This window comes from Lactuca virosa, chromosome 1, assembly GCF_052849685.1.
Source record: "Lactuca virosa cultivar CGN04683 chromosome 1, Lactuca_virosa_CGN04683_v6, whole genome shotgun sequence".
NCBI classification, from domain to species: Eukaryota; Viridiplantae; Streptophyta; class Magnoliopsida; order Asterales; family Asteraceae; genus Lactuca; species Lactuca virosa.
The window spans coordinates 123,085,967-123,097,675 of NC_136426.1; the positions used below are offsets into that span (position 1 = coordinate 123,085,967).

At 37.4% G+C, this 11,709-nt stretch overlaps 1 protein-coding gene across 1 annotated transcript; it reads right to left on the reverse strand.

Annotated features, from left to right (window-relative positions):
- Window positions 1-631: 631 nt before the first annotated feature.
- Window positions 632-2,038, reverse strand: LOC145119942 (galactolipase DONGLE, chloroplastic-like). The gene is made up of 2 exons (XM_079055713.1): window positions 956-2,038; window positions 632-889 (listed from the first exon to the last, which is right to left on the reverse strand). Exons 1-2 carry the CDS (start codon window positions 2,036-2,038, stop codon window positions 632-634), a joined length of 1,341 nt encoding a protein of 446 aa, XP_078911839.1.
- Window positions 2,039-11,709: the final 9,671 nt, after the last annotated feature.

Below are 11,709 nucleotides of genomic sequence, written 5' to 3' on the forward strand. Positions count from 1 at the left end.
GAGGGTTCAAGTTCCGTCGTGGACATAAGTGAAATAAGTGTTGTTAGTTTAGGAGTATATTAGATTGCCGGTTAAAAAAAATATATATATTGATAAATTAGTCATTGAGTTAAAATTATTATATAAAATGAATTAATCATATACCTTTTACGTAAGAAAACTTATGCCATTAAGATGGATACAAGCAAACAACTTTTGACTTTAAAAACATGTCGGAGAAACACAAAAACGTTTGTTCCCTAAACCTAAAAACTGAAGGAAAGAAAAAAGAAAACATGAATAAAAAGTATATTGTATTCATGTAATCCCTATTTGTTATACTTTATTTGTTTAAATAAATTTACCAAATATCGCGTAAATAAAATTCACCACAATAACCACCTACACGTTTACACTTTACACAATTTATCTATGCTCTCTATTTCATAGATGACCCCTCCAAGATTATAATAAGGAATCTCATATATAATTGGTTGTGTCCAATTATTGTAAAATGTTATTTTCAACAAAGAACGACACAACTTTCACCTTAATGCGTGGACTTTTTCTAAGTCTTCATAACTAAAAAAACCAAGAAGAAAACCTTGTAATTTACGAAATTATTAATGTTTTCAAGGAGATTCATTTATGGCTAATTAGCTAAACTCATCATATTTGCAAATATTACACAACCATGGTACACCAAAAATGTTATTGCAGCATATCTCCATGGTACTGAAATTTTCATGTTAATCTCTTTCAAATTTTTAATAAAATCCACCCTTTTTTGTCGAATTTTCGATCTCCTTGGACAGTTCTTGATCATATCGATATATGTCTGCATGTCGTGAACACATAGAATGTCATCGATCTTGAGGAAATCCATCACATTCATTCCCCTTTTCACAATCTTATCTATCATGTAATCAGGTATTTCAAGGTTCTCCTCTTCATCTGTCTTTAAACAGTCAAGTACCAATTCAATACCAACATGAGCATAACAAGCACATGTCCAAGGGCTAAATGTCTCATTGAATATAACTCCTGGGAGTTTTGTTATAGGATCTTTTGCATTAACGATTCTAAGAACTTTCACCCCCAACTCCTCACACCGTTCCTTAAAACGAACATTCCCAACCCTCGGTCCTGCAAATGAAAAAACTGTAAGCGGGACCGTGGGTTGTTTTAGTCTTAGTTCTGCAATGTCGTATGCGAGTAGCAGGGCTAACGAGCTACCCATGCTATGACCAGCTAACGTGATGCTCATATCTTCGTGTTTATACCTTCTTAAAAGGCGAGAAATTTCACAAATAAGTTGCTCACGACAACTTCCGAGGCCAAATCTAACATTGGTCTCAGAAGAAGTGTATAAGCTGAGGAACCCAGCCTCGACCATGATATGAGGTTTTGGATCATTAGGATCCAACCTAGCTGGAGATAGCGAACTCATTAAGTTCGCTATCCACTCAGGATAAGTAGCCGTGCCACGGAAAATTACTAAAATATCCCTCCTCCCAATCCTCTTTACCTCTTCATCCGACGACACTGCAATGTACCCCACCCAACGCGCGCATGAACCACCATTCTGGATTGGAATGCTGATGTCAGGGGTGGCGTAAACATACTTTGTAACCTCATAACCGCAGTCAGGCCACCCTACCTCCATGAACATTCGGTTCTTGGCATACTTGCAGGTCAAGTAGCGACTGGAATCGGGGTTCAGATCAAAAGCGTCATAGGAAGCAGTAACGAACTTTCCATAACGAATGATTTCAAGTTGGAGAAGAGGATTCAAGGGTTGGATGAGATTTTCCCAGTTGTTTAAACCTTGAACATCTCTCCAGTTAAGAGGTAAACTTGGAGATATGGTAGAAACCCTAGCATGTGAAAGTGAGGAGGGTAAAGACGTAATTGCAACAGTACTGCTACATATCTTCTTTCTGAAATCAGGTCTGCAAGAATATGGTTTTTTGGTGGTGGTGATCTTGGTATAATCAACTGGGAAGTAAACAAGATTCATGCATGGAGTGTTCTTTACATCAAACACTGACTTAGCCATTCGAGAGCTGGCAGGAATTTGATTACAAAGAAAGGCTAAGAGATTTATCAAGATTAAATCATGTTTACCAAGGTTTTGACTCAGAGAGATTAAGCAAAGCTCTGCAATGGACTATATATATATATATATATATATATATATATATATATATATATATATTACAGTTTTACCTGTTCTCGGAAGGAAGTGAATTGGGAATAAGCAAAATCGCATGGATGGCGAGGAAGGTGACCGGAATTATATAAACAGGAAATAGGGATATTGGTTTATATGTTGGACACGTGTCATGACTTTTCGTGGTCGGTAGGGTTGAAAATAAAAAAGTAAACAAAAAATAATATATTTTGTTTTGCGGCTGAGAGTGGAAAACGAGATTAGGAAGCATAATAATTATAAACAAACCAACGTTACATACCTTCTTTCTACGTACTTATGTTTTTATTTATTTGGTTTATGTAACATACCGAGAGTTTTATATATATACTAGTTTATAACCCGTGAGAACCACGGTTATAGAATTAATTAAACTTTTATAATAAAAATCTATAATTACTAATCAATTATTTTAAATAAGTCATTTTAAATAAATTATTAATTAAGAGATATATCAAAATTTTAAAGTTATTATAACTTTAAATTTAACATATAATTAGAAAATATAAATTTGAATTTTGAAATGAGTTGCCTAATATATCTACATGACATATGACATAATATTAATGAGAAAATTGTATTAGAATGACACTTGGCAAAAGAAGATTAAAACTATTTATTTATTAGAATAGTGATATGATATATATATATATATATATATATATATATATATATATATATATATATATATATATATATATATAGAGCTACGTTCAAATATAGATTGACATCTATTGTGCGTACGTATGGACAGTCTATTCTGTGAGAATAACAAAAAAATATGTTGTTTGATAATATTAAGACGTTCAATCTTACATAACTATCTTCATTATCACATATTCTCACTAATTAAATCGTCTATAAGGTTAGTATAGACTTTTTATTATTATTTTCATTCTTTCAGAATGTTGTGAGAATGTTTATTGAGTCGTATTTTGTAAGAATGTAAATGTGTGAAAAACTATGTGTGAAAACAAAAATAAATAAGAATTAAGAATTAATAAGAATGTATGAAAATGACGATAGTTGTGTAAGGTTGAACGTATTCACATTACTAAAAAAACCTATTCTCTTAGTCATTCTCATATAATAGCAGTGTCCACACGTCCGCACAATAGTTGTCCGTCCCCACCAATCCTTCGCACCCCAGCGAAGAAGATTAAGCGCAGACTTCACCTTCTGGTTCTCGGGATACAAACATGTGAAAAAACATCCATCCGCATCAAAAATCCATCTCAAAGCGATAATCGGGTCCTTGTCACCTATGAATTCTGGAGGCTTCATATCATTGAACTCCTGATATTGCATCGCCCCGCCTCTAAGATCCTATAATGGCGATAATTGTTGTGGCTGCAATTGCGACAACGACTACCTATGTGACGGCAACATAGCACCGGTCAAACCCCTCGATCAACGTGGTCTTGACCGACCCGAGCAACTCCGGAATAACCTCCCTGATCGTCTCGGCTACTCCGGCATCAATGATCTTGTGGATCTCCTCCTCACTTATACCTGCTCTCCCAGTGCCACCAGCTCCTGATCCTAAACCTTCAATAGCCGTCATACTGAACATATACCATGGAAATATTAGACATCAAAACACAGTGCTAACACACCATGCCACATTCCTATTAGTTCCTTAGTAGTCTCAAGGTTCCTCCTGAATCTCATACGGATCTTGCGCTTCAGTAGTAAAGGCTCATACTACCTTCCACATCTATCCGTAGTCAACTCAGGATTCATCTGAAGGTCATAAGTCATTATACTAGACCACTCCTAGGAGTGGCAACACATACATGCTTCTACGAACTACAACTAACTTCCTAGGTACTCCTCATAGGATTATCCTCACTCTCGCACTACTAGTTGCTTTTGTATATACTTGTTGTTTACAATACAGGGTCAGATAAACCGTCGAACAATCAACTATGCCCTAAGTCCACAACCAAACAAGGAATAAGGAGTAAGGCTAAGTCGATCATTTTAAGACTATTTAATCCTCACCATATACAACTAATCAACATACACGTAGTAATCACACAATTAAGTAGCATATAACAAGTAATTCCCTATATCATAAGGCATCACCTAATTCAGGCACTTCTATTCAACAGTCCCCATAAGAACCTTAGATTATCAACTAGCATGCTTTTCTAACAATTCATATATCAACAAGTTCAAATTCAACACAAATAACAATGATGGGTATTTTGGGAACCACTCTCCTGTTCGGGCTCTGACTGACTGTACACACTGCATATTCCTATAAAACCAAGGTTATTTATGTTGGATTAGGTGTCTAAGCCAATAACTGAATTAGTATATACTTGAATTATCAGCAAAGTCCTTTTGGGTTTCCCTCAAATCTAGTGATTGAATAGGATGACTTTTAGAGAAAAACTAATTTATTGATTTATTATATGATTAATAAATAGTAATAAATAAATTGTGACACTGTAAATATTCAAATAAAATCTTCATTTTTAAAACACATAAAAACTCATGTCACATTTCTCAAAAACCACAATTGTCTCAAATGTCAAACACAAATCCACAAAATAACTGATTGTATCCCAGAATCCTCAAACATAATCTCAAACAGATGTGTACAATCAAGCTGGCGCCTTCCCGCGATCCTGAGAAGTACCTGAAACACATAACACACAACACGGTAAGCACTAAGCTTAGTGAGTTCCCCAAAATACCACATACACAAATAATAAGCCTCTCATGGCTATAACTCGGCATGGACCCTCCGGTCTCATGCGTCTCGGTGAGGACCCTCCGGTCTCACGGCTCGGTGTGGACCCTCCGGTCATGTGTCTCAGTGAGGACCCCCCGGTCTCATAGCTCGGGTTAGACCCTCCAGTCCTATATCTCAGTGAAGACCCTCCGGTCTCACAACTCGGTTTGGACCCTCCGGTCCTAACTCAGTAAAGCACAGAAACAATATAACATATATCACAAAGACAAAATGTATAATATCACATAACTCAGTATAAGCACGTAGGACCCTCCGGTCGATAACTCAAATAAGACCCTCCGGTCACACAGTATTACCGCTCAAGTAAGTATAGTGAGAAGACTCACCTCGGAAGTAAGCGAGTAGATCTAGTACCCCACGAACAGTCTAGACTCCGCCTACATAATATAATTATCTCTAATAAACAATTTGTAATAACCAGTTCGAGATGCTAAGCTAACTCCTCCACTAAATCTCAAAAAGGGTGAAAAGACCATTTTACCCCTCCATGGTCTCCAAGGTCCACATTTGACCAAACCCTAAAAGTCAACGAAAGTCAACGCTCAAGTCAACAGTCCATGTTGAAAAAACTCGTCGAGTGCATCTATGCGACTCGTCGAGTTCCTTCGCTTTCTCTGAAGTATCGGGAAAATCCAACTCAACTCGTCGAGTTGTCTTACCAACTCGTCGAGTTGTAGCACGTCCAGTCTATCGGGGAAAACCCTAACTGACTCGTCGAGTTGGTTCATGCACTCGTCGAGTCCCTCTAGACCAAATTCAGACGATTCCAAGCAGAAAGAATGTCCCAAACTCTAGATCTAGCCTCCCAAGGCTGAAATACCACGTAAAGCTGCAAGCTTTACGTCTATGCATGGCAACTAGGGCTCGAAATGCCATAATAAGCTCTATATGGGGTTTAATGCATAAAAGCTTGTCACTAGCTTGATAAAGCTTGGATCTTTGGGCTTAAGGGACTACATATGGTCCAGATCTGAAGTCTTAACTCCATGGCAAGTTCAAAACACATTAGAACTCAAAGAAGGACGGAAAAAGGCCCTAAACTCCCTAGAAACGAGATCTAACCAAACAATGAGCAAGGTGGTGACTTTTTACCTTCAATCAGAAGCTAGGAATGAATGAACACCGGATCCAAAAGCTCCCTCTCGTCTTCAAGCCTTTTGCTCCTCAACTTTCCTCCAAAAATGCACTAAATCACACAATATTAGCCTCTCTTTCTCTCACACAAGGTTATAGCTCGATTAGGGTTTCTCACATAGTGTTAGGGTGATAAGGGAAGCAAAAATGGAGGCTTAAGGTCCTTTAAATATGACACAAACCCTGAAAATTACGGTTTTCTCACTCAACACCTAATCGTCGAGTTGGGGTCCTCCAACTCGTCGAGTAGACTCTAAAAATCACGCGGACATTAACTCCTCTATTCGGCGAGTTGGGGCATCCAACTCGTCGAGTTGCTCTGACATTATAAATGTAAATTAATTAAATATTATACCTGGGAGTCGAGGTGTTACAATTCTCCCCCACTAGAATCAGACTTCGCCCTCGAAGTCATTTTCTGGAAACAAATCTGGGTACTGCTCTTGCATCTCGGACTCCGGCTCCCAAGTATACTCAGATCCCATCCGGTGTTGCCACTGAACCTGAACCAAGGGCACCTCTTTATTCCTCAATACCTTCACCTTCCTATCCAAGATCGCTCTCGGCCTCTCAATGCAGTTCAGGCTTTCATCAACCTGAATGTCCTCTAAAGGGACCACTGCCGTCTCATTGGCTACACACTTCCTCAGCTGGGACACGTGGGAGGTGTTATGAATCTGCCTCAACTCTGAAGGCAGCTCCAACCGATAAGCTACCTTACCCAATCGGGCGATCACCCTGAAAGGACCAATGTATCTAGGGCCCAACTTGCCCCGTTTCCTGAATCGGATCACCCTTTCCATGGGGATACCTTCAGGAGGACAAAATCTCTGACCTGAAACTCTATCTCTGAACGGCGCCGGTCGGCGTAACTCTTCTGACGACTCTGAGCCGTCAGTAACCTCTGTCTGACCTGTTGGATCTGCTCTGTCGTCTTGAGCACTATCTCAGTGCCCCCATCACTCTCTGCCTACCTCTCCCCAACAGATGGGAGTCCTGAACCTCCTCCCATATAAGAGCTCGAAGGGAGGCTAACCAATACTGGAATGATGGTTGTTTGTTGTATGAAAACTCATCCAAGGGAAAATAAGTATCCCAACTTCCACCGAAGTCCATAACACACGCACGCACCATGTCCTCAAGCGTCTGAATCGTCCGCTCGCTCTGCCCGTCTGTCTATGAGTGATATGCGGTACTGAAGTGAAACCGGGTACCCAACTCCTCATGATATTTCTTCCAGAACCTGGAAGTAAAACGCACATCTCGATCTCACACTATCGATGTTTGCACCCTATGTCGTGCTATCACCTCTCGAACGTAGATCTCGTCCAATCTCTCCGCAGAAGAGCTCTCACTGATAGCTAGGAAGTGAGCGCTCTTCGTCAACCGGTCTATAATCACCCATATTGCGTCGACACCTCGCGCGGTCCTTGGTAATTTGGTGATAAAATCCATGGAAATCTGTTCCTACTTCCACTGGGGAATCTCTAGAGGCTGCAACGGGACATGTGGATGTTGGTGCTCTGCCTTGACCTGACGACAGGTCAAGCATCACTCGACTACTGATGCGTGCAATTAGCTACACCTAATTTTAATATTTATAACCTAACTACTTTAACTAACTAAATTGCACCTAGGCAGTGTACCTAGTCAAAATTATAGAATAGTTGGGTAAGTTGGGTGTCGATCACAGGGAACGGTATTGTCTAATTAATTTATCTACTACTAAATTAACCTAATTATTAACAAAGGAAGGGGTTTTATCTAATTTTTCAAGATTAGATGAACTTAATTCTTTAACAAAAAATCAATTAATAAACAAACACTTATGTTAGTTTGAATCCACTTTCACTCAATGGGTTATAAATTAGCTATAACAATTACCGTTGGTTACCAATTAGGACAGTTTTAGCAATTTAGTTCTAAATCTACTAACTTCAATCAACTCATGTAAACCTATGTATGGTCACACAATAGTTAACACATAATCGATTATTAAATGAAATTGGAGCTATGTAAGATTGATTTGATAAACACACATTATGGTCATAATCATGAATTCTCCAGCACAACTTAATTTTAATAATTTAATTTCTTAACTAAGATTGGTTTGATCTTATCTCTAATAAACTAGTGTTCACTGAATTATTAGGTATTCAAATTCATGTAACTCCATATTCACTAACTACACAGAATAAGAATTCAAAGCAATCAATTATCAAACAAGCATGCTAGGTAAAATCAATCCAACACGAGCATATTACCAACAAGTAAGGTCAAATCTAATGCATTAAACCATGAGTTCCAGCTTCATCTAGCTAACAGAAGCTGCTAGATTTAGCTAGACATACTAGCAAATAAAAAAACAAATTCCATAATCAAAAGCATGTTTAAATGTACCAATCTATAAATCAAATTATGAACTTCTTCTTCCTTGGTGTTGAAAACCAATTCCAAACTCTTCCTTCTTCTGAAAGTCGTCTCCAGGAATCCTCCAAGGCAGCAAAAAATCCCCCACGTCGTAATCATCAAGCGTTTATATACTTTTCCCGAAATCAGGTCACCACGTCGTGGTGGGTCCATCACGTCGTGGTAGTCATGTTTATCCCGTATTCTCCAAGTCTTCGAAGCTGATCGAGATTCTTCAAGTCACCACGTCGTGGTGAGATTACCACGACGTGGTAGGTATATTTTTCTTCATTTTTTAGCTTTGGTTCAAACTTCCATTTTCTAACTTCTTTAATCCAACTTCCAGCTTCCTTTTTGCTCCAAGCATGTCTTTTAGTCCCTACAACATAATTCATAGCAAATGAAGTATCTTTTGTTCATATAAGGGCATAAAAGTAATAAAAATATTAATGTATGTTGTATAAATATGTGTATAAATATGCACATATTAAAATACCCCACACTTGACTTTTGATTGCCCTCAAGCAAAACTGAATTTTAGCATACCAATACCACATAAGATAATCCTAATCGAACCCAGCCATTATGCCAAGACCGCAACGCATGCATTTGTGTCTAAAATTTTCCTAAAGACCCCTTATCCTAAATACTTGCAATCCTCATAAACACTCGCCCACTTCTTTTGAACAATGCTCATTTTATGCAACCCTCCGAATCCATCCTCAGAAAACCTTCTATCCTCAAGGTATTTTTGGTCAAGCAACCCAAGCATACATAATCTAGAGAATTACAACTTTAAGATACCACAATGGAACTCTTGAATTCTTCTTTCTTTGACATTTGGTCTTCAATTTCTACTTTGAATTGATCACGTTTTTATATGATTTTTGGTATCTTCAACTTTTTGATTCTTCAGAATTTTGATCTTTGGATTTCATACTTGACTGCTCCAAAATTCTTTCAACTTTTTGGTAACTTCTCTATCTTTTTTTTTAATATCTCACTTTTTTCGCTCATATCCTACATGCTTAAGCAAGGAGCTTAACTTCAACATTTATTAGTTAAGGTATTAGTCTAAGTGCAATGACTACATAAGCTTTCCTGGATGGATTTCAGGTTTAGGCTGCAAAACATATTATGCCATATAAACTACCAGATTACCTTTCATATCTCATGACTTTTCACTAGGAAATGTGAAGCCACAAATACACTATAACATGTGTTGGCTCAAATAAACATTTGGATTTTTATCGGACCATCCCATAAAATATTAGCAAAAATTAAAATTTTCACTAGATTTTCCTAAATTAAACTATTATTTCAAGTTTATAAATTTTTAACTTTTCCTAATCTATCAATTTTTAATTTTCCAATTTAAATTCCTTTTTCGACCCCCTACCCCACACTTATTTCATACAATGTCCTCATTGTATGCATAAAACTAATTAAGCACATAAAAATAGTAAAAAAAGGGAGAAAAAGGAATAGACTCCCCTGGGGTAGTTGTGGCGAGATCGAATGGGGCTGCTAAAAGTTGCTCCATAAATGTGCTGGAAGACAGAAAACTAGAACTGCTGCTTCTGAATTTGCCAGAAAATAAAATCAAGAACACCGACTTCATTAAGGTGGTGCAAAAAAAATTGCAAACTAATGCAATGTGTAGTAACCATGACGTGGGAAAGTGTCGACCACGTCGTGTTGTCGAGTGAGGTGAAATCTATATTACGAATAATAGCATGGCCACGACGTGGTAATTGGTGGTCACGTCGTGATATCGAGAATGACACCCTCCTCTTGCAATGAAAAACTCCCCCATGACATAGGAAAGTGTCAACCATGTCGTGGCAGCCGGAATGATACTTCTACCTCGCGTCGAAATAAAACTCTATGGTGTGGGAACAGCTCATCCATACCATAGGAATCAATATATGGTAGAAACGTCACTCTCTAAATAATAAACTCTCACGAAATCGACGTGTACCCCACACTTATTAAAAATCGTGGGTCTTGATTATAAACTTCAAATTCTCACACGCTTTCTCTCTCGTGACAAATTAGCATTTGACCCCAATTGTTGAAATTTCTGAAAGAAATCCGAAGGGCAAAAATTCTGCAAAGATCTGAATCACCAAGAGCATCAACATGGAAAACAAAATTTAAATAAAATAAAAATAAAAATAAAAACTCACTAAAATAACTAAAAAAATAACAAACCAAAATAACTAAAAAGGATATCACGATCACTCGTCTTCGTCGAAATCAAGCTACAATTGTTGATTAAATCTCTTGCATGCAAGAAGCGGTTTGTGAAAACAAAACCTTTCGGGACACGTTAGACTATTTCCTTTGTTTTCTTTGCACCATTAACTAATAAGTAGAACAAGAGTTGACCCAACTAGTCAAGAGTAGCAAGAGTTCGGTCTTCCACTTAACCACCTCGATACGCCTTGCTATACTACGCCTCGTGGATTGAGTTGGACAAATCACCAAAGTAGTAGACTAAACAAGTCAAGAATTCCCTAATCGCTCGTAATCTCGAAACCCATGCAAAAAGTAAAACCAAGCAATGCGTACGATCACGAATTCCTGCAAATAACAACAAGAACCTTCCCCACAAGTGACATGATATCAACGAAAATAAAAAAGAAATAAAATAAAACTAAAAATTAAAAACAAATAACGAATAATCAAATAAACTAAATAATTGAAAACCGTTCCCCGGCAACGGCGCCAAAAACTTGATGTGTGCAATTAGCTACACCTAATTTTAATATTTATAACCTAACTACTTTAACTAACTAAATTACACCTAGGCAGTGTACCTAGTCAAAATTATAGAATAGTTGGGTAAGTTGGGTGTCGATCACAGGGAACGGTATTGTCTAATTAATTTATCTACTACTAAATTAACCTAATTATTAACAAAGGAAGGGGTTTTATCTAATTTTGCAAGATTAGATGAACTTAATTCTTTAACAAAAAATCAATTAATAAACAAACACTTCTGTTAGTTTGAATCCACTTTCACTCAGTGGGTTATAAATTAGCTATGACAATTACCGTTGGTTACCAATTAGGACAGTTTTAGCAATTTAGTTCTAAATCTACTAACTTTAATCAACTCGTGTAAACCTATGTATGGTCACACAATAGTTAACACATAATCGATTATTAAATGAAATTGGAGCTATGTAAGATTGATTTGATAAAC

Coding starts and splice junctions, on each gene's coding strand:
- LOC145119942 (XM_079055713.1), bottom strand. CDS start 2,038: ATGGCTAAGTCAGTGTTTGATGTAAAGAACACTCCATGCATGAATCTT. Junction 890..955: donor CTCATGTTGGTATTGAATTG/GTACTTGACTGT, acceptor ATGATAGATAAG/ATTGTGAAAAGGGGAATGAA.